The following is a 25,844-nucleotide window of genomic DNA, read 5'->3' as shown; positions in this document are numbered from 1 at the left end:
GTCCAGTGTTGTAAAACAGTGAACATTTATTACCTCACACAGTTTCATGGCTCTGGAAATGCTTTAGTGGGTGGTTCTGCCTCAGGATTTGTCCACAGCTGGTGCCAAGCGGACCACGGGACTGCAGTCACGGGACGGAGGCTGGCCTGGAGCAGAGGTCCACCCCGACCTCTCCACAGCACCACTCCTAACACAGTGGCTGGCTCCCCCAGAAATAAAGCAATAGTTAGCACCACTCCTAACACGGCGGCTGGCTCCCCCAGAAACAAGACAGCCACGAAGATGGGAGTCTTTCACAGCCTACTTGGAGGTGCAGTCTGTGGCTTCTGCCATATTCCAAGGTACAGTGAGGGAGGGCCCCACCAGCTGTGGCAGCAGCAGGCAGGCTCTCGGGAGGCCTTCCTGTAGACCGGCCTCACGGCTGGCTTGGTCCCTGCAGGCTCTTTACCACTAGCGCCACCTGGGAAACCAGCTTTGATCATGGTTTCTTTCAAAAGAACTTTAGAGGCATTAAAAAAAAAGTTTGACTCTTCTAAATCCAAGCATTGGTATTCAAAGAGCTTACACTGTTCCAATATTTATTCTCCTCATGATAAAAAGGTGACATTCTCACCACCTTGGGTGCAGTGTTTTCTTTGTATTTGTCCTGCGTGCACTTACAAGGGGCCAGGAAAAGAGACCGGGCTCCCCTCCTCCAGTGTCTTCCCGACTCTGCTTGAAGCCCCTGGGTCTGCACCTTGTGTCTGGTCACCTCACTGAAGTCTGCACCCTCTGGATCCCTAGGTAGGGGCTCTGGGGTCCTCAGTGGAGTTTTGACAACTGAATGCCAAGATTAAAGGGCCCTACAGCTGAGTGCGGCCTTGCGGGGCCAGCACCCCCCATCCGTGGCAATGGACACCTGCTTCCCATAGATGAGTTGCTTAGTGGGGTTCCGAGGTCACTGAGCATCAGAATCACTTGGAACATCTTTTAAATAACAAACCAGCTTTCTCTGGCCCAGCCCAAGGGACTCAGGGTCCCTGGGGTACTCTCAGGATACGGTGTATTTATAAGGAGGCCCCCAGGAAGCAGAGTGCCTGCAGAAGGGCATTTGGGGAGTCACCCGTGAGTGCCCAGCAGAGAGGTCCTTTCCCTGCGCCAGGCCTCACACTGGGGTCTGAGCACCCCCTGCCTAACCCTGGAGTCCCGGTCTTCCTGGAGTCCTGGATGCTCACGGGAACATGAGACTCAGGGCCGTGGAGGGCCTTGTGCAAGGCCACAGTGAGTGGGGGGAGGGGAGCCCCCACTTGGGTGTGCGGGCCTTCTGCTCACTGTCTCCTGAGCAGCCCTGGCCAGCAGGCCACCTCTGGGACTGGGCTCTGCATATGCCGGCCACCCTGCTCCCGCAGGGTCCTGTGGGTGGCCCAGGGGAGGGAGGCCTCTGAGCACCTAGCACCTTCTAACCCCCCCACCTCCAGGCTCACCCACCAGCCTGGGCAGCAGCAGTGTCCTGCAGACCAGTCCTTGTCTGGCTCCAACGGTCGAGCTTCAAGGCCAAGAGCCAGGGCCTCAACACCGTATGGGATGCTTGCGGCTGCCTGGGGCCAGGACTGTGATCCTTAGCATGTGCTCCTTAAAACACTGATGCGGCTGGAAAGTGTCACTGCCATCCCAGGACAGAGACCCCCATGGGGGGCCTCAGTCCATCCTGCCAGGACCCTGGGTATGGGCGGGTCAACACCACGCCCCCATTTTACAGATGAGAATGTGGACGCTCTGTGGGGTAAGGATGCTGCTCTGGGGCTTCGGCTGAGCTGAGCACTGAGGTCTCAGTGTCCCTCCAGCAGGGCCCTCTCTGGGCTCAGGGGCAACAAGCACGCATGGGAAGGCGGGCAGGAACGGGTCTTTATTTAGCAAACTCACATCCGGTGTCTACTCTGCAGGAGGCTTTGGAGCCAGAACCCAGGCCAGCACCGCCCCCTTGACTGGTCTGGGGAAGCCCCGACAGCCTGACACCCCCCATTTTATTTCTTCCCGAGCATCCCTCTCTGAGACATTGAGCCAGCTGGATGGGAGGACTCCCTGGTCCCCCACAGCTGGCCTGAATCCTCCAAGCTCTGCAGGTGGGGAGGAACAGGCAAGACAGCTGTCCCAGGGGGTTTCTGCAGGGGTGGGGTGAAGGCTGAGGGAGGTTCCTGAAACCTCTTCCCCACTCCTGCCTGTGGGGCCATCGCAGAGCTGCAGAATACCTCTCCCTGAAGCCCTCTGGACTCCGCACCCTGACCTGGAAAATTCGGGAGGGATGTCCAGTCTGACAGGAAGGCCTCCTGCCCATCTGATCCTGTTGTCCTAGCTCCTCCCTCACTTCACAGGTTGGGGAGGGGGGCCGCAGAGGGGGAGGGGCACGGCCCAAGATTACCAGAAGGAGTGGAGGCAGCACTGGCAGAGGGTAGATGGAGGCTCAGGATGTGGCCAGAGCCACGGCATGGGAGGAACTGGGAGACGGGACATCCTGGTGACTCAGCAGGGACTGGAGGGTGGCCAGTGGGGAACAGGCTGGCATCACAGGCGCCCAAGGGACGTACAGGTGGAGGGCATGGGCGGAGCTGGCGAGTCATCCCAAGGCAGGGCGACTGGGGTCCTGAGAGGGCTTCTCGGGTGCGGCGGTGACAAGGGGGACTCTGGGTGCAGTCTTGCAGCCTAGGAGGAAGCCGTCGGGGGGCAGACACGGTGGGCGGCAACTAGCACGCTGAGTCCCTGCCGGCCTGGCCTCAAGGCTCACCTGGCCACCAGGCGGGCAAAAAGGAAAAGAGAACAGAAAAACCAAAACCACCCCAAACCCGCTCCGGGAGGAAGGCAGGCCCACGTCACTCCCCAAAGCCGAACATCTCGGCTTCCTTCTCCTTCCAGAAGGCGAAGCTCCGGTCGATGTAGCCACAGATGTCCTCGCTGTTGAAGCTGCCCCGCTGGGGGCCGGACCCCAGCCTCTGTGCTGCGGGCTCGGGGCCGCCGGGACCAGCGTGGGGCAGGGGCCTGAGCGGGGTCAGGCCAGACTTGCGGCCGGGCTCCGCGTCCCGGGCGCGACCACGGCTGGAGCCAAAGAAGCGGGCTTTGATGTCCTCAAAGCCATCGGTCCAGGCACGGCGGCCGGCGGCCACCTCGTCGGTCACAGCCTTGTGGAAGGCGCGCGCCGCCTCCCAGCCGTGGGCGCCCAGGTGCTCGAAGACCTCGAAACACAGCAGGTGGCGCATCTTGCGCTCCTCGGCCGGCAGGTCGCACTCCAGGAGCTGGAAGTAGCCCAGCATGAAGAGGTCCAGCGTGAGGCTGCTGTAGGGCACGGGCGCCCCATCCACGTGGGGCAGGAACTGTTCGGGGGACAGGGGCCCGTGGGGCCGCCGGCTCAGCCGCCGCAGCTGCCGGGCGGGCACATGGGCCAGGACGGCCTTCCAGTGGCCCAGCAGCTGGGCGATGACGCTGCGCTGCTGCCAGAGGCGGCCGGGCCGTGGGCTCCCGCTGGGCAGCTGGGAGGGCATCGGAGGGCCCCTGGCTGCCTCCTGCCCCGGCAGCCCCGAGCGCCGGGCCTCCAGGGTCCTGCAGGCTGCCGTCTTAAGTGCCGGCATGTAAGCCGACTTCTTCCAGTGGCTGAGGAAGAGGGTGACAATGCGCTCCTTGCGGAGGCTGGCCAGGTCCGAGCCTGGCACAGCACCCACCTCCGACAGGGCCTCCTCACAGCTGATGCCCGAGTCGCTGGCTTCCTCCGTGTCGCCCGGCCTGGAGTTCCCTCCGATCGGGCCGCTACAGGGCGGGGCCGGGGCAGGCCAGCAGCCCCTCGGGCATGACCCCGGCTGGGTCCCCGGCTCGCAGGGGCCAGGGCTTGGGGTGCAGGGCCGGCCGGGGGCTGACTCAAAGTTGCCGCGGAGTGTCCGCACAGACACCCCACACTCTTGGATCTCACGCTGGGCCTCGCTCCTAGGGGGGCTGGCCGGGGCTGGCCTGTGGGCCTCCCTCTGGGCCTCCAGGGGGCCCCTCTCCTCGCCCTGCACCAGCCCGTTCACGCCCTTCAGGAGCAGGGACAGGCTACGCACCAGCCGGGCGACGTGGCTGCACCAGAAGGGCAGGGGCTGCCCGCCGGGTGTGGCCTGCGAGGCCCCGTCCTCGGAGCCCCGGGGCTCGGTATCCTCGGCCTCCAGCCTGGGCCCTGGGGACAGGAAGCGGCTGTTGACAGTGATGCTGACCAGGGGCGCGGGCAGCAGGGCCTGCAGCTCAGCCGCCAGCCGGCCTAGCTCGTTCTCGTACTCCTGGCAGCGGCGCCGGAGCTGCAGGTCGGCGATCTGCTTCTCCAGGTACACCAGGTCGTCCTCGGTCAGCAGCTCCCCGAAGGGGCCCAGGATGGCCTGGTGCGTCTGCGAGTACCGCCAGGCTGCCTGCTCCATGGCATCTGTGTGCCCGCCATCGTCCTGGACACAGGGAGGGGAGGTCAGCGGGGATGCAGCCCACATGGCATGCTCCTGCCAGACACAAGCTCCCCTGGGTGGCCTGGCCCCAGGGAGCCCTGGGGACCCTGGCTGGCCCCTGCCTGGGCTCAGAGGGTACAGGAGGTGGCAGGCCAGCCCCAGGCCACAGCCCGAGGCTCAGGGCAGTTCTCACCCCAGGAAGAGCCAGCCTTGCCCTCAGAAGAGGCAGGGGTGCCTCTGTTCTGCCACCCCCGAGTCCTCCTCCTCTCCTCCGTGGTGAAGTCAAAGACTGTCCCCAGAACCCTCTGGATCCCTGCACAGGATGTCCTGCGGGTGGGCAGTGTCCCCTACGAAGGGCAGCCTCCGAGTTCTCATGGCGTGTGGCCAACCTCACCCCAGAACATCACCCCTTGGGGCTTCCCTGATGCCAGGATACAGCCCAACTCCTGTGCTTGCAGTCTGTGAGAGACGCACACAGAGCCTCCCAGCTGGGGTCCCTCTGGGTGGCTCCGTGCCCACCCGCTCAGTCCCCCGAGACCCCTGAGGGAGGCCCTGTGTCTGCCCCGTCTCACAGGTGAGGGGCCTGAGCTCCTGCCTGGTTGCCAAGAAGCCAGGTGGGCACTCGGCACAATAAGCCCCTACGAGGCCCGGGGCAGAGAGGGGAGACTGGGGAGTGTTCGGATCACAAGCGTCAGGCTGGGAACTCGCAGCCAATGGCCAGGCTGTGCCCAAGCCCATCCCCTGCCCCTTCGGCCTGTTTTCTCAGTTTCCCTGAGTTCTTCACACACCCTTGGCTCTGCCCTAAGGTCAGCTTCTAAAAGGCCTCCGGGTTGTGGCAGGACCCCCCACCCACTCCTGCCTTGCTCCACCCCCAACCCCAGGGGCATCCTGACAGCAAGGACAGGCTGGGCCATTAGACCAGAGCCGCCCAACACTTCTGAGATGAGGGGAAGGCATGCCAAAACCCCTGCAGGAGCCATTCATCAGAAAGTGCAGCTAACTCAGGCGCAGGGGGTTTTATTTCATTTGAAATTGCAGCTTTAAATAGCTGCAGCTGCTGGGACAGATTGAAGGCAGGAGAAGGGGATGACAGAGGATGAGATGGTTGGGTGACATCACCGACTCGATGGATATGAGTTTGAGCAAGCTCCGGGAGTTGGTGATGGACAGGGAAGCCTGGTGTGCTGCAGTCCATGGTGTATCAAAGAGTTGGACAAGTTTGAATGACTGAACTGAAGTGAATTGAAATAGCCACAAATGGCTGGCCTTATGGTACTGGCAGGGCAGCTCTAGACCAAGGGTTGCAGAATACATCATTCAAGACAAAGCCGCACCCCGTCAGGGTACGACTCTAGAACAGCTGTCCACAGGGAGGCCAGAGGGAGCCAATTAAAATCCAAGTCAGACCAGAGCCCTTCCCTGCTCAGATTCTCAACGGCTCCCCGAAGGTCCTGTAATGCCTGCCTGTCGCCTCTCCCTCACCTCCGCGCGGCCTCCTCCTGCTCCTCACTTGGGCCAGCCCACCCTGCCTCCAGAGCGCTCACTGTTGCCTCACTCACAATCGCTTGTCCCTCATCCCCGGAGGGCTTGCCCCTCACTTCCGCCTGACTCCCGCTCAAGGACACTCTCCAGAGAGGCTGCCCCTGAGCACCCGGACAAAGCAGCCCCCTCCCCTTTCCACTGCCTTCTCTCCATAGCAGTTGGACCCTCCCTCCCCGCACTCCCCACCCCACCCCGCCGACATCCCCAGCACAGTTGCCCAGGCACCCCGCCTTTCCTGATGGAATGGAAGCATTAACGGGCAAGGCTGGTCCCCTTCACTGCCGAGAACAGAGCCTGATATGCGGTGGGCACGACATATAAATCGTGAGATCAAAGTAACACTTGGGCAACACATCCCCAAGGCAGGTGAAGGGGCACTGCTCGCAGCCCTCTGATCTGGTTCAACCTCATCGTCTGGCAGAAGAGGAAGCTGAGGCCACAGAGGGACATGCAGTAGGGTACCCGGGTCTCAGGACTCGAGGTGTGGGCTCAGGAACCCACCTTCCACGTCTACCTGCCGGTACTAAACCTCCTGCCCCGCCTCTGCCCTCTACACCCTGGTTCCACCCTGGCCCCGCCCACCTCCAGCGGCGCCACGCCCCTCCCCGGCCCCGTCCAGGCATGGCCTCGCCCCATGTCTGGCTCCACCCCACCTGGCCCCGCCCCACGACTGATCCCACCCCACGCCTGGCCCTGCCTCGCGTCTGGCCTCGCCTCCACATTGCCCCCGCCCCCACTTGGCCCCGCCCCATGCCTGGCCTCGCCCCCACATTGCCCCCGCCCCATGTCTGATCCCACCCCACGCCTGGCTCCGCCTCGTGTCTGGCCTCGCCCCAACACTGCCCCCGCCCCATGTCTGGCCCCGCCCCCACCCTGGCCCCACCTTGACGGACCTGGGCCTCTGGCGCTTCTAGAGCTGTGCCCAGGCGCGCCTGCAGCTTCCGCACCATCACCTGCCGCTTCCACTCAGGGATGGGTCGGCCGCGCTCATCCCGCGTGGGTACCAGCCCGTCGAGGTCGCCCAAGGGCATCCCGTCCAGCTGCAGCGCGACCAGGCTGTCCGGGGCGGCCCCCGCCGCCGTCTCTGCCCCCTGTGTGCAGGCAGGCAGGTCATTGGAGGAGGCCCGTAGGAACCTGCAGTCCAGGAGCGAGCGGAGGGGAGGGCTGGCCCGGAGGAGCACAGCTGCGCGAGGAGGGGCGTGGGGGCTGACCAGGGAGGACAGAGGAGCTGACCACTACCGCACTCCCAGCCTGTTCAAGTGTGAGGCTTCGAGCGCAAGGGCCCCCTGTCCCTGTAGGACCCCGGTATGTGTGGGGAGGCTCGCAGGCTGAGAGATTCCCTCCTTCCTTGGTACATGACGGAGAAGAGGTTGCTTAGAGCATGCCATGTGGATGGGGAAACTCCTTTGGGGAACAGCTGCATGGACAGTCTGGTGGTCAGTCGTGGACTGCAGGACTCGTCAGAGCCTTTAATGTGCTGTGTGCTGTGACTGCACTTGCCAGACTTGCACAGAACATCTCAGGGTCTGGGAGCTCCCAGCCTCCGGTCAGTGAAAGGGTAGGCTGGATGTATAAGGGACTGGTGCCCAGAGAGGAGGAGGGGGAGGTGTGGCCAGTGGGAATCTCCAGGGGGTGGTGGGGGGCAGACAGCAGTGGGCTGGCTGCCCCCAGAGTGACCTGGCCAGGGCCAGCGTAGGAGACATGCTGAGAGGCCAGCTGGGTTTGGGCTGGGGGCCCTGGAAGACAGCGGCACGGCGAGGGCACTCACCGTGGGGACGGCCATGGCACTGGCGGTGACCCTCGGGGTGGCCGTGTGGGCTGTGTGCTCCCTCAGAGGAGGCTGGTCTGGCTGGCTGGGCCAGGCCGGGCTGAGAGATGCTGCTGCCGGGAGGAAGTGGGAGCTCGTGTCGGAGAGGCCAGGGGTGGGGGGCAGAAGACCCCAGACCTGGGCACAGCCAGCCTTCCTGAAGGACCACTGGACTGGGAGCCAAAGGCCCAGCCAGTCCCCTGACCAAGTGCCCTGGGCAAACTCACTCATCGCTGCGATCCCATGGGTGTCCATGGGGCCAGCTCCAAGCCCGGCCAGCTGGGAAGCCTACATTTTACCACCTCATCCCAGCGACGGCCTGTCCTCCCTCCCCAGCTGTCCTACGGCCTGCAAGGAGCTAGAACGGGTGTAGGGTCTGGTAGTCCGGGGACCAAAGGCAGCCCCATCAGACAGCAAACCTGTCCTTTTATGACTCCTTCCTCCACTGCACACACACACAAGCACACACACCCCTACGTGTGATTATATAACCACCACCCATTCCATGAAGCACACTTACCTCACTACACACGGGGCCTGCTGACATTTTTCACGCTATCCCATTCTACTTCATTTTGATAAATGCTGGTCACAGCCCCCCTAGTGGGTGGTGACCTGCGGTTTGAGGACCGCGCCCCACCCCCGCCCCCTGCTGGAGTCTCAGGAACAGCAGTGGGCAGAGCCGACCTCCGCAGTCCCTCCGGATGAGCTGAGGCCCAGAGCAGGGACGGGCTGCCCGGGACCCCAGCGGCAGGAGAGCTGGGCTGCAGGGGCTCGGAGCTCACAGAGACGCTGGAGGACGGGGCAGGAGGCGGTTTAACTGTGGTCATGGAGCGCTCTGTGCTCACTTTAGCAAGGTGGCAGGACGTACGGAATCCGGGGAGAGCTGGGGGCTGGCCGCAGCCCGGGCCTTGTGCCCTCTGCGCCCAGCTGTCCAGGCCCCCTCGGAGGACCTCAGAGGGGAGGCCAGCAGGGCCCAGTCCCTGACCCCTGACCTGGGCCAACACCCCCCGAGGACGCATTTACTCACGGGTGGGGCTCCCGAGGCCTGCGCCCCCACTTCTGCCATCCTCCGGGGGATGTCTGGCGGCCGACAGTGGAGGAGGGGGGAACGGCGGGGGCGGGGGGGTCATCAGGAGCGGCACCTGGGGGCAGACAGGCCTGGTCAGTGGGAGGCGGGGGGGCGGGCCTTGACTTGGGCTGCCAGGTGGGGGTGGGGGGGACCCAGCCCTGGCCTGGTCTCCCTGGGGTGGGGCTAGGAAAGGGAAGTGTGCAGGGGCGAGGGGAGGTACCCCTGGAGGTTATGCCCCCCGTGTCTCTCCACCCTTGTGGGCACACATACCTACCCCCACTGGGTGAGCCCCAATCTCAAGGCCCAGCTCGTGAGCTCCCTCTGGAGGCAGCTTAGCTCTGGGCTCTGGGTCAGGGGCTGGCGTCCCCCTCGTGCTCAGCACTCCTTGGCCTTACAAGGGACATGTGTACACACGCACACCTGCGGGCACACGTGCCCATTCACGTGCATGCACACACACACACCCCCTTGCCAACTGTCCCCTGACGGTGCCAAGACAGACTGCCCGGACCTGCGCCTGCGCTCAGCCCTGGGCACAGAGGGAAGCCCAGCGAACCTGGACGTGCTCTCAGCACCGCACCTCAGAGCCCTGGTGCAGGGCCCAGGCCCACCCTCCAGTCCTGGGGAGCCGGGGCCAGGGAGTCCACGTCTGGGTGCAGGGGCCCCCACACTGCAACCCCACATCTGCCCCAGGTCTGCGGCACCCCCACCATCCCCCCTCCCCCCAACACTGACTGGTGGGCAACCGGGAAGAATCCTAGACCTGGAGGCGTCCGAACCCCATCCCCCGTCCCCAGCGCAGCCGTGCGAGGCCTCCGCTCTGGCCTCTGACCAGCAGGCACCAAGACGGCTGGCCGGGCCTGGCCAAGCAGAGACTGGGGCACACAGGCCGCCTTGTGTGGAACTGCCCTCGCTGTCTGCCTTCCCAAGCCCCCCCTCAGGTGGCAGAGAAGTTTTCCACAAGGATGTGAGCCATCCTCCAAGGACTCTAGAGGCAGGCTTGCTGCCTTTGGGTTTAAAGCTGAGCGTCGCAGGCGGGCGGACTCCGTCTTGCAGGTGGCTTGTCTCCCAGCTGCCCCCCTGGTCGCCCTGATGCCTGAAAACACACGCCCGCCCCAGCTCGGGGCTCCAGCAGAGAGGGCCACCACTCACCCTTGACCGTCAGACCGAAGTGCCTCAGCCTGCTCCCTCCCGTGGGCAGCGATGGTGGGTGAGGGCCTTGGGGCCCCCAGGCTGGCACTGGAGAGAGCCCCGGGCCAGGCAGAGGAGCTGGATCAAACCTGCCCCACAGGGACGTGTGGTTTGGGCCCAGTGCTGGCCCCAGCGTCGAGTGGGTGGCTCAAGCCATGGCTCCATTCAATATCCTCTCCTCTCCCTGTCCTGAAATCCTTGATTGGTTTCTAACAAGAAGCCCATGTGTCTGCTTTGCGCGGAGCCCTGCCCGTGACAACGTAGCTGGCACTGCTGGGGTTAAGTCCCTCGTCCGACTGAGTGTCCCCAGCTCCCCTGCAGGTGGGCCGGGTCCCTAACCCCCCGGACAAGGAGGCGCAGGTGTTGGGTGGCCGCCCCGGCCTGGGGAAACCCCTCAGAACCCCTGTGGCTACAGCCACTGCCGCAGGGCCCTCTGTCTCATCCCAGGACCCTCTGCACTCCGGGGCCACCAGGAGGGGAGCCTGGGGCCCAAGCGCTTATCTGCCCGTCGCCGGCGCCTCCTACCTCTCTCTGAAGAAACTGGTGCCCGGAGCCCAGGAGCCCGGCCTTGGCAGAGCGTCCACCAGCCCCCAGGCCTGGGAGGACCCTTGGAGGCAGGCACTGGGCCCTGAGTGAGCACAGGGAGCTGAGCCGTCTGGAGCCCGGGGGGTGTCACAGCGCCCACCCCCGGGAGCAGGAGGCGTCGCATTAATATTTGAAGGCACAGGTGTCAGGTGGCCTGGCGGGCTTTGGGCTGGTGTGGGATCCCTTACCACCAGGCCTTAACCTTCCCCCAAACAGGGGCCGGGGGAGCAGACCCTCCGGAGAGGGAGGGGAGACCAGAGCTCCTTGGTCGCACAAAAGAGACAGCACAGAGGGGTCAACCAGGACAGCCCTCAGGCACAGCTGGGGAAACAGATTCGGGGAGGCAGGGCGCTTTCTCAGGGGTCCTCGGTGGGGACGGGACAGGGCTGGGACCGGAATCCTACTTGAGACCACCCCCTCCTTGCTCCTGCCAGCACTGAGCCCCTAGAGTCACTGCTCCTTCGGTCCAGGCCCACCAGCCATGGAGGGAGCGGCAGGCGGGTGGGCCTCTGGGGGATGCCCAGCACCAGTGGGGTCCCTGGTACCCCCGCCAAGGATGCCAAGCCCTGGCTTCTGCTCGCCCGCCTGCCTTGGCACAGGGGACCCAGAAGGAAGACCAGGCTGCTCACACTGGCTACAAATCAGGGGGCGCCCGGCTCGGGGCTCCGGACTGTGACACAGATCTGCATGCAACAGCCATCCGCACCGGGATCGGTCACCCCGGGACTTCGGGGGGCGGGGTTCTGACAAAACACGACACCTGCTCCCTGCCGTGTGCCACAGACCTGGGACTCTCCGGTCTTCCAGTGTCCACAACGCAGGCATGAGGTGGCTTAGGAGCCTGAAGGAGGGTTGAGTTAGACCCCAGACCTGACGGCTGGGGAACCTGGTGTTGATGGTCTGACGGACAGAGCAGGGCTGAGCCCCAGGCGCTGAGCCTGACAGAGCCTCCCTGGCCGCCTCCGCCTGGGAGCCCTCGGGGCTCACCATATCCCTGCACCCCCAGTTGAATCTGCTCTCTTGGGTGAGGGGAAAGGGCCTCCCATTCCCGGCAGAGTGCAGGGCTCAGCTGGGGTGGAAGGAATAACGGAAAAGGCAGGACATTGGTCCAGGGCCCAGGGGAACAGACCGTGGCCCCAGAATATCGCACCAGCAGCCTGGGAGGCTGCATGCCACGGGTCCCTGAGGCCAAATTCTGCTGCAACTCTCCCCAAGGAGAAGCCCCGGGGAGTCGCTCAGCGTCCCACAGGCCTGAGTTTCTCTGCCTTTGCTGGGACTTACCGGGAGCCCCTGGCAGGGCCCGGCGCACCGCAGCACACGGACCTCCTTGCTGCCGTTAGCATGGTGTCAGGAGGATCTCTGAATTTTAACCAGGATGGGGGTCCGCTGTGGCGGCCCCTGGTAACGGAGTATCCAGGCCCTGGGCGCTAACCGACTCTACGGGACCTGGGGGAGCGCTGCCAACCTCTGGGGTCCTGACAGCTAGGCGCGTCCAAGGTTGGTGGTCAGCCGGCCTTGGGTTGGTGACCTGCCGTGGTCCGGTGTCTCTTTTTCTGTGTTTCTGATGAGATTTGAGCAGCGCCACGCCTGCCATGCATTATACATGGAGGACCGCTGTGGCGAGCCGGGTTACAGGCCTGTAACGCCACCCGGGCCGAGAAAATCATGACCCACAGATGGGTGCTGGACACCCAGGCACCACGGCTGAGATTGGGTTACGGGCTGCCCTTCCCCCGGGGAGGAGCAGTCTGCCTCAGGGAGCCCCTGGCCCTCTCTGGGCCTCAGTTTCCCCATCTGGACAGTGAAGGGGTCTGAGTGCCCCTCTAGACCCGGGGGGGTCAATTAGCCACTAAACTGGGCGCTCAAGGTGCACCTCCAACCCCCGGCGAGGCTCCTCGGTTACGTCACACAGATGAGAAAACCGGGGCTCACGGGTGCTCAGGGCTCATGAGTGTCGCTGGGCCGAGAAGGGTCATGCCAGCTCTGGTAGACGTGCGTACAGGGGTGGGGGCTGCGAGCTGAGAGGCTGGGCTTGCCCCTGCGCGGAGGGCTGTGCTCACCTTCCCGATGGCTGCTCCTAGCTGCGGCGGCTCGGCCGGTCTGTCCCTTTCACCCAGCCCACGCCCTGGAGGTTCGGGGTGCAGGGGGCCCCCTCTAGCCACTGCCCAAGACCTCCTCACTGTGCAGAGGTGACCCCAGGCCTGGGAAGCGGAAAGACGTGGCCAGGATCGAAGTGGGGCGGCGCAGGCAGCGGGGGGAGCATGTGTCCAGCCTCACCCCCCAGGCTGCCTCTCCTGGGACCCACGACGCCCGGGGGGCAGAGGCAGGTGGCGAGGTTGAGAGGAAAAGACAGGCTTTCGCCACCTCCTCCGAGCCCAACACAGGAAGAGGCCGCGCGGGCGACCTCTGGATATCGTGTTTCCATCAATATTGCATCAGCCCCAGCCTCCCCCAGCGAGGTGGCCCCAGCTGATAGCCTGCCCTCCTGCGGGGCCGAGACTGAATGTGAGGGGTCGAGGGTGACTCCAGACAGCCCCGGGTGCAGCGGCTCACAGGGACGAGCTCATAGCCTGATGAGCCTGCCCCTCTGCCACACAGGTGGGGCAGGTGGACGGGCTGGATGCTGCGGGCCTGCAGGCCGGGTAGGGAGGCTACACGGACCACCCAGGCCGGCGTGGGGAATCCCAAGCGGATCGCTGCCTCATATCCTGTGGTGACACCAGGGGAGACCGCCAGCACCAGAAGGAACCCCAGGAAACCCGACATGGGCTGGTCCCCACAACCCCCAGTGGAGGGGTCAGCAGGGCACCCAGAGTGCCCACCCCTAAGAGAGCTGGGCAGAGCGGCCAAGAGGGGTGGGCTGGTGTGCCAGGGCCTGGGGAGAGGGGCTGGGCACAGAGATCCTGCTCGGACAGAAGGCCTGGCTGTGGGCACTGCTGCGTGGGCTGGGGGCAAGCCGGGGACCCCCAGACAGGGGCCAGGAGGCACCTCCCTGTTAGCAGAGGGGTCGCCCAGCCCACCTCCAGGCTGGCCCCAGGGCCCACACAGAGGCCGGGGACACGGGTGCCAGGCCGTCCCCAACCTGCGGACCACGGAGCTCCGTCTACCACACCAGGAACCCGCAGAGTTCCCCCAACTTCTGGAACCCAAGCCAGGAAGACAACTCTTGTCAAGCAATAGCCAATCGAAAGAAAGTATGAAAGTGAAAGTCGCTCAGTTGTGTCCAACTCTTTGTGACCCCATGGACTATACGGTCCATGGAATTCTCCAGGCCAGAATACTGGAGTGGGTAGCCTTTCCCTTCTCCAGGGGTTCTTCCCAACCCAGGGATTACAGCCAGGTCTCCCGTATTGCAGACGGATTCTTTATCAGCTGAGCCACCAGGAAAGCCCAAGAATACTGCAGTGGGTAGACTATCCCTTCTCCAGGGGATCTTCCCGACCCAGGAATCCAACCGGGGTCTCCTGCATTGCAGCTGGATTCTTTACCAGCTGAGCCATCAGGGAAGCCCATAGCCAATTGAAGGGTCAGTAAATAGTAAACAGATTGCTTCAAGCAGTGACTGCAGTTCCTGTGTCTGAAACTAGGCTACCGAGACAAACCAGGACTCCAACACATGTGCCCTGAAGCACCCCCAGCCCCCAACCTCTGGCCACTCTGGTGCGGGTGTTGGGCAGTGGAGACTGGCTCTCTTGGTGGTGGCCGGGTGAGGACCATCCCACTGGCCCAGGGCCGGGGAGGAAGGCGGCTCTGCCTCCGTTGTCCTGGACACTCCGGGGGAGACACCCCGAGGGAAAGGGAGGCGCGGCAGCCCGGGGTGGGACCCGGCGTGGGGGGCACGGCGCCCCTGTGGGCCTCAGTGTTCTCACCTGAGTGGGGGGCCAGCCGGTCCCAGGGACAGCTTCTGAAGGGGTGGCCAATACAGAAGGCTGAGGCAAAATCTGTGCAGGTTGGGACGCGTCGTCAGTCACCGCCCGGGGCCTTGCTGGGGGGCTCTGGGGGGAGCTGGCTCCCCACGTTGACGGAGCTGCTGGGCTCCCCCCTGCACACCTGCATGCCCACTGCTCCATTGATTCAGCAAACATGCATGGCCCATCGTGGGCTGGGGGCCCGGCACATGGGGTCCCTGCCCTTGCAGAGGCGAGGCTGGGCGAGGTCATGTGCCCAGATGGGAGCCTGCCTGAAACTGTCCCCTTCTGGGCTGCACAGGGCTGGCCCGCCTCCTGAGGTCACATCGCCCGAGGACCCGAGACCCCACTCCCACCCCCTGGGGTATCCTCAGCGCGACCCAGCCGTCTGGCCTGAGTGTGAGCATGGGCTCTGTGGCCTGGGTGGAGGGCAGATCTCAGCGGAGCTCCAACCACGGCCCAGCCCTGGGCCCCCTTGTAGCCCCGGTCCCCTCACAGCCCGGGGCCAGGCTCTCCCCTGCTCCCTCCCAACCACGCGGTGTCCAGGTGAGCTCCCTGGCCATCAGCACAGGGGGGCCTGGGAGGGAAGGGGCCGCAAGGCTCACCGGCCGGGTGCTGTCCCGCAGGTACTGGGCACAGTCTCGGTGGCCGTGGTACTCCGCCAGCTCCGCGGCAGTGTAGCCGTCATCATCCCGCAGGGCGGGGTCCACGCGGTGGGACAGCAGGGTCTGGCAGCACTGCAGGAGGGGGGCAGACACGTGACCACTGCCAACTCCCCGCACCCCCCAAGCTGAGACACGGAGGCCTGAGCCCCCACCCTGACCTGGCACGCCCTTTCCTGGCGGCATGGGGTCCCACAGGCACCAACACCCCGAATCCGGGGTGGGAGCCCCAGGCGCCCTCGCTCGGAGGCTTGCTGAGGGCCCAGATGGTCAGCAGGGGGCACAGCGGGACTCCAGCCAGGCCGCCTGACCCTGACTTCGCCCCTGCAGCCCAGGCCTTGGGTTTAAATACGGAGCCAGCAACTCCTGGAGCGGTGTCCGTTCTCACACTAAGAAACTGGGGTGCAGAGGCTAAGAGAGATGGCTCCGCCCCCAGCTCTCCAGGCTGTGCCCTTGCCCACCTCGCCCACCTCGCCCACCTCGCCCACCTTGCCCTGCCTGCTCCCTGGCCTTCCGCTCAGGCCTGGTGCTCTACAAGCCCCTCCTCTTGGCTCCAGGCCCAGGGTGAGCTCCGGGGATCCTCACTCCATCCCCGATGTCTCCATCTCTGAGCCTTTGGCTCCTGTGCTGGTCTCACATGCCCCCTCCCCGGGTCAGGCTGGCGCTGGGCCCCCAGTTTCCCTCCTGGCTGGGCCCCCGGGACCAGGAGGAAAGGAGGGTGGGAGGCTCAGCAGCGAGGAGCAGAGGAGAGGATGAAGCGTGGAAAGCGAGAGGAGACTGGGCTTGTGAAGGCCCTTTGTGAAGGAGGCTGTGGTGGGGGTGTGTGGACCGCAGGAGCGGGCTGTCTATCTAGAGCCTGGGGGGCAGGGGTCACAAGAGAAGCCGAGTGGAGCGCGAGGCACTGTGGTGTGGGGCCTGAGCCTAGATGGGTCTGGGGCAGCGGCGCTGGGGACAGGGAGACGACTTCACCGCAGTGACGGCCACCACAGCGGGCGCCTGTGAGCAGGGGCGGGAAAGCGGATGTGGACTTGAGCAGAGCGGTCTGTGCCAGCGCCTCCATTTTCCTACAAATCTGAAACAACTCTAAACTCTTCTAAAACAAGGATTTATCTTAAAATACAGCGTGGTTATTATCAGAGAAATGCAAATCAAAGCCACCATGAGGTACCACCTCACGCCAGTCAGGATGGCTGCTATCAACAAGTCTACAAACAATAAATGCTGGAGAGGCTGTGGAGAAAAGGGAACCCTCTTACACTGTTGGTGGGAATGCAAACTAGTACAGCCACTATGGAGAACAGTGTGGAGGTTCCTTAAAAACCTGGAAATAGAACCGCCATATGACCCAGCAATCCCACTGCTGGGCATACACACCACGGAAACCAGAATCGAAAGAGACACGTGCACCCCAATGTTCATCGCAGCACTGTTTATAATAGGCAGGACATGGAAGCAACCTAGATGCCCATCGGCGGATGAATGGATAAGAAAGCCGTGGCACATATACACAATGGAGTATTACTCAGCTATTAAAAAGAATGCATTTGAAGCAGTTCTGATGAGGTGGACGAAACTGGAGCCTATTATACAGAGTGAAGTAAGTCAGAAAGAAAAACACCAATACAGTATATTAATGAATATATATGGAATTTCGAAAGATGGTAATGATGACCCTATATGTGAGATGGCAAAAGAGACACAGATGTAAAGAACAGACTTTTGGACTCTGAGAGAGAAGGCGAGGGTGGGATGATTTGAGAGAATAGCACCGAAACATGTATTATTACCATATTTGAAACAGATCGCCGGTCCAGGTTTGATGCATGAGACAGGGCACTCAGGGCCGGTGCACTGGGATGACCCAGAGGGATGGGATTGGGGAGGAGGTGGGAGGGGGGTTCAGGATGGGGAACACATGTCCACCCATGGCTGATTCATGTCAATATATGGCAAAACCCACAATATTGTAAAGTAATTAACCTCCAATTAAAAGAATTTACAAAAAAATAAAATTAAATAAAATACAGAGTGGCATGGGGTGATCATATTTCCGGGATGATCATAATTTTCCAGAACTGTTAACAACTTTAAGACCCAACAGGCGATCAATAATGCATGGACTCTGCTTCCATCCTGGTTATAGCACAACCAGAGACATGGATATGAGATGGACATTAGACAGGCTGGATAGTAGATGGCATGGAGACGTTATCGTGGGACTTCCCTGGTGGTCCAGTGGTTACGACCCCACCTGCCAAGGCAGGGGGACATGGGTCCGGTCCCGGGTCCGGGAAGACCCTTCATGTCTCAGGGCAACTAAGCCTGTGAGCCGCAAGTACTGAGCCCGAGTGCTGCCAGCACTGAGGCCTGCGAGCGCTGGAGCCGGGCCCGCAGCAGAGGTGCCACCGCGACGATGAGAAGGCCCTGCACCCCAGCGAGGACCCACTCCCACTCGCCACAAGCGGAGGAAGCCGGAGGGGTGGGGGCAGCAGGGAAGCCCCAGCACAGCCCAGGCAGGAGGAATTTCCACAACACAGAGACGGAGGAGGGCGGTTCTCAGCTCTGAGGCTTGGGTTCCTTTCCTTTCCCGCCGAGCGAGCAGGGTGAGGGCCTCATGAACCCTTGGCTTACCTGCTGAACCTCCTGGTCCCCTACAGAACACTTCATTTGAAAAAAGATGATGCTGCTTAAAAATAAAGTTGGCAGGGTGCTGCTCTGGCCACCCTCAGGATTGTGGAGGCCGTGGCTTGTGGGGGCAGGATGCTGTCTGAGCTACATCACGCTGGCTCAGGGCCCTTCCGGCCACCCGCGGCCTTCCACCCCAGGCCCCTCTGGACGCCACCCCCACCGCCTTCTCAGGTACAGGACATGAGGGACCACCCCAGGCCCCTCTGGACGCCACCCCCACCGTCTGCTTGGTGAGCCCATGGGGCTGAATGCTGGCCTGCAGGGTGAAAGGAGGGGGTGTGGCTGGGGGTGGGGGGAGCAGGAGGGGGCCCTCAGGGCTCCTGAGAGTCAGGAAGAAGTGTTCAGCCTTGCTGTTTAGCATGGGGGCATCACGCCTCTCTCTGATTTATCAGAAGGACTGCATGCCTTCCTGGGACTTTCTGTGCTGTTCGTGGGCCACCTGGGCCCAGGAATACTTGAGGTTCCAGCGGGAAACAGCTGTCCAGAACCAAAGTCCAAAATGGGATACCGGGCTGCACCTTGATAAAACACCCGCCCCCTGCCCTCGACTAGCTTCTCTGGGCCCATGTGGGCGGCGACTGGGGGCCAAGGGAACACTGCAGGAAGACCCAGGAGACATTGCAGATGCACTGACCCACTTTGGAGCCCTGCCGGGTGGTTCTGGGGGGAGCAGGCAGAGGAGTCATCCCACGTGCTCGCCTCAGACGCACTCCGCTCAGACACGGCCTTGCCTTCGCAGGAGGTCCTTGGGCAGGGCACGCCGGTGCAGGGCCAGCGCTCACGGCCGGGTCCACTCCCAGGGCTGGGCCTCAAGTATCGGAACACCGACCCTGCCCACTCCAGGTTTCCGGATGCTGTTTCCTGGGCCACGTGTGCCCCTAGGTTTATCTGGAGCACAGCGAAGGGGCTGACCTCACACCCCCACGGGGCCCTGCTCCCAGGCTGCTCAGAGCAGGGGACCAGCAGACCCCCTCCTGGGAGGGCCAGCGGGAAGACTGACCCCTGAGCTGGCACCCGGGGAGTCTCTGAGCGAAGGGAGGCGTCCCGCGCTGAGGGCAGAGCACGGGCTTTATTCCCAGAGAGATCTGAGTCTGAGTCTGCATCCTGGGCAACGGCTGCCCCTCTGGGGCTCGGTTTACCTGTCTGTAAAAGGGGCTAATAATGTGTACCCCACAGGGCTGTGTTGAGGGCTCGGTGACTCACTCGCAGGAAGTGGTCCAGGACTGCCAGCTCTCGGAGGCTCCTCTGCCCACCCCCATCCCCCAGCGCCTTACCTCCATCTGCCCGTTCTCCGCTGCATCGTGAAGGGGGGTCCCCCCCAGGAGTCTCTCATGATGGGGGCACCCATCAACAGGAGCCGGTCCAGAATGGGCGTGTGGCCGCCCCGAGCAGCGAAGTGCAGGACAGTGGCCCCGTCATCATCCCGAGCTGTCAGGCCGACGTCCGTGAAGGTGACCTGTGGACGGAGGAAGGGGGACGGGCCAGATGAGGCCGGACGGGGGCAGCCACTCCCCCCTCGGGGCAGGGGGCCCTGGGGACAGGGCTGGCTCCTCTTGTGCGCCTCGGGCAGCCTGGGTGGGGGGGCAGCGAGCTCGGTGGTTTTACTGCGAGATTCCACAGCCCCCAAACCTGCCCCAGCCCAGATCTTAAGCTGAACACCCCCAGGGGTGTTCCCACTTCAAATAAAGAACGCCTTTGGGCAGCACCCCAGGGCCAGTAAACAGGTGTTTGCTGATGAAGGGAGGACCTCCTGGCACCAGGCCTGTTTGCGTCCTGACTGTTACAGCTCCAGTGCCAAGATGCAGGGTGCTGGGGGGCGCGCCCCGTCCCACCAGCAGCCTTCAGGCCAGCCCTCCTCACAGCCCTTGTCGGCCCTGCTGTGAGGGCACCCGTGGGCTCTGGCCCAGGCCCCCAGCCTGGACCGCGTGCCCCCAGGGCAGCCACGTGACCCCTGCCAACGTGAGGCCGAAGGGGCTCTTCTCCCGCCTTCCCACCGGAAGGGCCAGTGCACGTGGCGTCACCCCCTTTTTCTCCCTTTTCCTGCTTTGAACACGGCCAACCTTCTCCAAGAAGGCGAGGCCAGGAGAACAGCAAGGATGTGACCGGGCGTGAACACCCTGCAGTGTTTCCCACGTGGAAGGGATAGCCTTTCGGTGGTTTAATTCCCGGGGCACTGCAGCCAAACGCTGGCTTATCCGACATTCAAACGTGTCTGTTAGAAAAAGGACAGCGAGCTGGGAGGAGAGCGCCTCCCAGGGGAGCGGGGCCCCAGCCCTGAGTGGGTCAGCCAGGCTGGATGCTGCACCCTCTGCCTGTGGTCCATCCTGCAGGAGGCGGGGTGGGGAGGCCCATCTGGAAGAGCCTTTCTGGCCCTGGGACCCTCGGCCACAGCTGCTTCTTCCTGGGATGAGCCCCTGTCAGGCTGCCCGGTGGTGGGGGGTGCTGTGTGGACCTGCCTGCCAACACCACCCCTCCGCCGCCGCCCCTGGCTCCTGGGCACCCCCGCCGCTCTGAGACACCGCGCACCCCGCTGACTCACTCCCGCCATGTGTGCTGAGCACGTGCCGCCTTTGTGCCCGCGGCCAGGCCCGGCCAGGACTCAGGCTGCCACAGCGCTGGGAGTCCAGGTCTGGGGACAGGCACCTTTCTGAAGTTCACCATCTGAACTACAGGCGAGACGATGGAAGCACAGCTCCATCCGAGGGCCAGGGCAGGGCCAATGCCTGGAGCTTTCTCCCGCGAGTGGGGCTGGCCTGTAGGAGCAGCTGCAGAAGGGCGGCTTGGCTGGGGGAGGGGGGGGGGAGGGCGGGCACAGCTGGTGCAAAGGTGGGTGCTGGCGGGTGCTCCAGGGGCAAAGGGCCAGCCTAGGAGAGGCAGTGGTGAAGGGAGGCCAGAGCCAACTGCTAGGGGCTTCTGAAGCCAAGGTGAGTGGTGGGAGGCCAGAGGAAATCACTCCTTCTTCCTTCCTTCCTTCCCTCACGCAGCATCCCCACAGCTCTTATGCCAGGCACAAGGAGCGGAGCAGCTGGACTGAGTCCCTCCCCAGCCACCTCTTGCCCTTCTACCCCTCCCGGGAGAGACCTCCCCACTTTGACCCTTGATCGGGTAATGGAGACCCTCTCCATAATGGAGACCCTCAGAGCGCCCAGACACCCCACAGGCCTGGTTTTCCAGGGCGGAGGCGGAAGTCCCCAGCCCTGGAAAAAGTCTTGGAAGAAGGCATCCTCCCCCATCTAGTTCACTCTGTGTTCTTTCTGGAAAGAGGCCCAGATGGTGCCTCCATGGGTCCAGAGGGAAGAAGAGTGGGGCTTGTGGGGCTCCCCTCAGGGTCTGGGAACACCCCCCAGGGTCTGGGTGGCCAGGCATGGACAAGTGGCCAAACAGCAGGGCCAGGCACTGCCTGTGCCACCCACCCTGAGAACCTGGACTCCCACCAGGACTCCTCGGGGAGGGGTTGGGAGAGCCCGCAGGGGGTGCTGCACACCCCCAGGGTCCTGCAGGGGCGGGTCCAGTCCACGGCCACCCCCAGTTGAAGCTCCCCGCTGTGCCCTAGACTGGGTCTGGCACGTGGATGCTCTAAGGCGCTGCAGGCACATCTGATCCGCCCACCACCCCGTGGTCCCCGAACTTCCTGTGGGAGATCGGAGACCCAGGGCATGGCGCCTCCGCCCCAGCCGCCCCGCTTGCTAGGCGGGAGCAGGTGCCAGCCTCCGCGGACGTCCCCCACGCCCTGCGCGCGCACCCCAGCACCCCCTTACCAGCCAGACGACGAGCGAGTAGTGGCCGCGGGCGGCGGCGGCGTGCAGCGCGCTCATGCCGTCGAGGGCGCGCAGGTGCACGTCAGCGCCGCAGTCCTTCACCAGGAACTGCGCCAGGTGCAGGTGGCCCTCCTGGCAGGCCAGGTAGAGCGGGGAGGCGCCGCTGTGCGTCCGCCGGTTCACGCCGCTGCGGGGGAGGCCGGGCTTCAGAGCGCGCTCGGCCGGGGGTCGCGGGGAGCCGCTCCGGCCTAGGGCCCAGATCGGGGCGGGGTGGCCCGGCACCTGGCTCTTTGCGGCCACCCCCTTACCCGCCCAGCTTGTGCGCACCCCAAGGAATCCAGCTCCCTCAACTTGCCATCAAGCTGTGCGCGCTGCCGGGGGTTGGCCGGCAGGGGTCTCCTCTTAGGGTGAATGGCCCAGAGGGCTGTAGTGGGCGGCTCAGGGAACCTCCGGACCCGGGGCCTGCTCCGTGCAAGGGGCCATTGTGAGCAGGATACTAGCCCTTCCCAGCGCTCGGCCAGCATCCGTATTCCAGGCCCCCCCGTGTGGAGAGACTGGGGCAGGGTCGTCAGGTTTCCGCATCCAGCCTTGCCTACATACGGTCACGGGGTCAGGCGAGTTCTCGGTCCCCCTCTGAACCCCTGCAGGGAGCAGGAGCCCCCTCCCCCAAACTGGACCCCACCCCTGTTGACAAAGACTTCCGCTCGGGCTCCTGCCGTCTCTGCCTCTGCCGGTGGGCATGTGGGCCCTGGGGCAGCGTCCCTGTGCATGTGTGTGTTTTAAAGTGAAATCACCCGGTTTTCAAATGACAGAAAGTACTTCTAATACTGCCAGTCTGAGAGACACCCTGCGGCCGGCCAGGCCCGGGGCAGCCAGTGTGGACTGTTTGGGGAAGACACGCAGAAGCGAGTCTCAAAGGCCTTGGAAGGGAGGTCGGGACGGGAAGGCGCAGGAACAGCAGCACTGTCGCGGGGGGCGGCCAGGAAGGCCGGCCAGCTAGCCAGAGCCCCGCAGGAGAAGAAGTGTCAGGGGCTCGGGGGAGAAAGGCCAGCTCAGGTGAGGGGTGGACAGAGTCCCTCTCCCAACCAGGACAGCCGTCCTGCGGACAGATGGCCGCGGCAGGCCACAGACGCCGCACCCGCAGACGGTCAGTTACACGCCCGGGTGTCTTCCGTGGGGCTAGGACCGCAGCCGGGCCCACGACGGGGGAAGGGTTGGTGGCCTGATGCCCCCTGCCCCCTCCTTAGCTGGGCCGGTCCCCTCCCTGTCTGTTGGCCTCGCCCAGCCGCCCACTCGGGGCAGTGGGACCGGGCGTGTGGAGGGAGAATCCAGGCCCCCACCTGGGGGGCTCACTGCCCCCAAGACCAGTGTTCACTCTGCTCCCTTCCAGACGCGTGAGCGGCATGAGGGCTCGTCCTCCCCTCCCCCCTCCCCCTCCGCCTCCGCCCCGCCGGCCCCCTCCCCCAGCCCTCCCCTGAGGCCCACCCCCTCCCCTCCCCCTCCGCCCACCCCTTCCCCCTCCCTCTCCCAAGGTCCGTTCATTCCCCTCCCCTCCCCATCCCGGGCCCTGCTCCCTCCCCTTCCCTCATGAGGCCCCCTCCCCGCCGCCCGCGCCCATGGGACACCCCGCCAGGCGGCGCCGCAGCCCCTCACCTGCGGTGGGCGGCGGTCAGGAGCTTCAGGCAGGTCAGGTCCCCGCTGACCGCGGCGTGGTGCAGCGGCAAGGCCCCCTCCAGGGTCTCCAGTGTGGCCGCGTGGCCCTCGTGGAGCAGCCAGTCCACCAGCACCGGGTGTCCGAAGCGGGCGGCCAGGTGCAGCGGGGAGACGCCCGACGCGTCCTGGTCCTATGGAGGCGCAGGCGGCCGGTGAGCGGGCGGCGGGCCGGACCAGGCTTGCCGGGCAGCCGCCTGAGACCGCACCGCGCGGACCCGCGGGAGAGCTCCCACCCCTCCACCTGGCTCCAGCGCGGGGGTGCAGAGGGGTCTCCTGGACTGAGCCAGGCCATCTGCTCGCGGTCAGCAGCAGGGCCGGGACCAGTCAGGGCTTTTGGGTCCAAACCCCGGGTCCTGCACATGCGAGCCCCCTCCAAGCTGCAGTCCCGCCCTTCTCGCTCTCTGCTCGCCGGGGAGGCTCCACTAGCCCAGCTTGCTGGCCCAGGGCTGGCAGCCTGTCCAGGGGTGGTCCAGGGGCCTCTGCCCCACCCTCACTCAGCGCCCACCCTGGTACCCGGGCCCTCTTGCTGGGGCGCTTCTGCACCGCGGGCACCCGCACACCTGGGTGTTCTCCTGGGCTCTGGACTGGCCCTGCTCCCACCCTCGGGGCTGTGGGAAGAGCCGCTGAAGGCTGTGTGACCCGTGGGTCTTCCCTCCCCTGGGACCCAGTGCTTCTCTGGGCTCCGGGAGGACTTCCTCTCTCCATCAGAGCTCGCTTGCCCACACCCACTGGGCCAGCAGGGAGAGGGAGAGGCGGGCAGGAGAAATTTCCGTGGGGAGACCATCACTGAGCCCCAGAGCTCCCACCGTGGTCCCCCAGCATCCGGGGTGGGCCAGCACCTCCTGAGCCCCAGTGCCTGCTGGGCTTCTGTTTGCCCGGACCCTTTTCTAGACCTTTGGAAGCAGGCCCCACGGATCAGGCTTGATAAGAAAGAGACCCCAGGAGACCCCCCACTGGCAAGGCCGAGTGCTCTTGGGTGGGGGCGTTGGGTGAAAGGACGAGAGGGGCCGCTCTGTGCTGGACGTTGGGGAATACCAGGTGGTTCAGGGGGCGTCTGTGGCTTCTGAGAGCTTTGTTTGGGGCTGGGGAGGGGCATGGGGTGGAGACACACCACTGTGTGTGCTGTGGGAGTCCGGTGGCCATTCCCCCCAGAGCAGCAGCCCAGGGCCCTGGGGAAGCCCGGGCTCCAGACCTGGCTCTCGGCTCGCGCCTCCCCATGGACGCGGGCCCTGCACCCTGCAGCCGCCGTTGCTGCGCCCCGCTCACCTGCAGACCGCAGCCGCCGTGGCGCACCAGCCAGCACAGCTCGGCCAGGCCGCCAGTGGCCGCGGCGTCGTGCGCGGGGGTGGCCCCGTTGTGGGCCCGCTGGTTGCCGGGCAGCTTGGCTCGCTGCACCAGGAACCTGACGCAGGCCAGGTGGCCAGCCCGGGCGGCGTGGTGCACCAGGCCAGCCCCCAGGGCATCAGTGACATGCGGGCCCAGGGTGCCCGCCTCCAGCAGCTGCTCCAGGGTGGCCAGATCCCCGTCCTTGGCGGCCGCGAGCGCCCGCTGCTCCTCCATCCTCCGCCCTGGCCACCCAGCCGGCTCTCCGAGGCTCACACAGGCCCGGGCTTCCTGTTTCAGGATGGGACGCAGCTCGCGGCTCCGGTTACCGATAAGCGCGCACAGGGCAGATGGGAGGCGGTGGGGGTGGGGGGGGATAGGCCTTGGGGACCGGGCCTTGCAGCCCTGCCCCAGCCACTCCCGGGGCACCCAGAGCAGGGGAAGGGCCCGCATCAGGTTTGGGTAGGAGGTGGGCACTGCCCTGTGGCTGGACCATGCCTCCCCCTCACGTGGATCGAGGGCTGGGACGGACTTCCCACGTTGAGTGGGTATTCACAGTTAGTGTCCTTTCCAGGAAGCAGTCAGCTCCTGAGAGTCTGCTTTCTCCGGGCAGGGGACAGCCTCCGAACGCTGTGGTGGGCCGTGCAGAGGCCGCTTAGGAGACCCTCCTCCCGGGAGGGCAGACCCATCCAAGCGAAGCCCTTTCTAAGCATTTGGGCCGTGTCAGCCATGGGCACCCAGGCCTGCTGCCCCCTGGGAACGCTCTCCTGGAGCCTGGCCTTGGCTGGCACTGGGGGCTTCACGCACTGCTGGGCAGCAGTGGCTCTGCAGACCAGTGACGGGCACAGGGCCTGGCACTGGACAGGAAGGCCTCTGAGAGGAGGGTGAGAGTCTCAGGTCCCCTGCCCTACCCACCCTCAGCCACAGGGACTGGAGTTCATGGTCCCAAGCTCATTTTCCAGAGCTGCCCAGCGTCTTTTCCCAGGCTGTTATCTGCAGTGGGGCTGGACACCCACAGTGCTTGCTGGTGAACTCGGGGCGCCCCAGCCTCTGCCTGGAGCCCGCTGGGTGCTCACTCATGTCAGGGAGCTGCCTTGTGGGGCTCCTGCAGACACGGTCTCAAGCTGAAGCCCTGGAGATCACGTGGGATTATTCCGTGGCT

At 64.5% G+C, this 25,844-nt stretch overlaps 1 protein-coding gene across 1 annotated transcript; it reads right to left on the bottom strand.

Moving 5' to 3' along the window:
- Positions 1–1,866: 1,866 nt before the first annotated feature.
- ESPNL (espin like) lies at positions 1,867–25,833 on the bottom strand. Its single transcript, XM_027538074.1, is given in 10 exon segments — positions 1,867–4,436; positions 6,869–7,066; positions 7,744–7,856; positions 8,813–8,927; positions 15,144–15,275; positions 19,163–19,200; positions 19,203–19,344; positions 21,647–21,833; positions 23,300–23,490; positions 24,626–25,833. Coding segments are annotated over 10 exon segments (3,216 nt in total). The 5' UTR covers positions 25,136–25,833; the 3' UTR covers positions 1,867–2,846.
- Between the last annotated feature and the right edge of the window lie 11 nt (positions 25,834–25,844).

This window comes from Bos indicus x Bos taurus, chromosome 3 (assembly GCF_003369695.1).
Source record: "Bos indicus x Bos taurus breed Angus x Brahman F1 hybrid chromosome 3, Bos_hybrid_MaternalHap_v2.0, whole genome shotgun sequence".
Taxonomy (NCBI): domain Eukaryota; kingdom Metazoa; phylum Chordata; class Mammalia; order Artiodactyla; family Bovidae; genus Bos; species Bos indicus x Bos taurus.
This window is presented reverse-complemented; position numbering and strand designations above follow the sequence as displayed.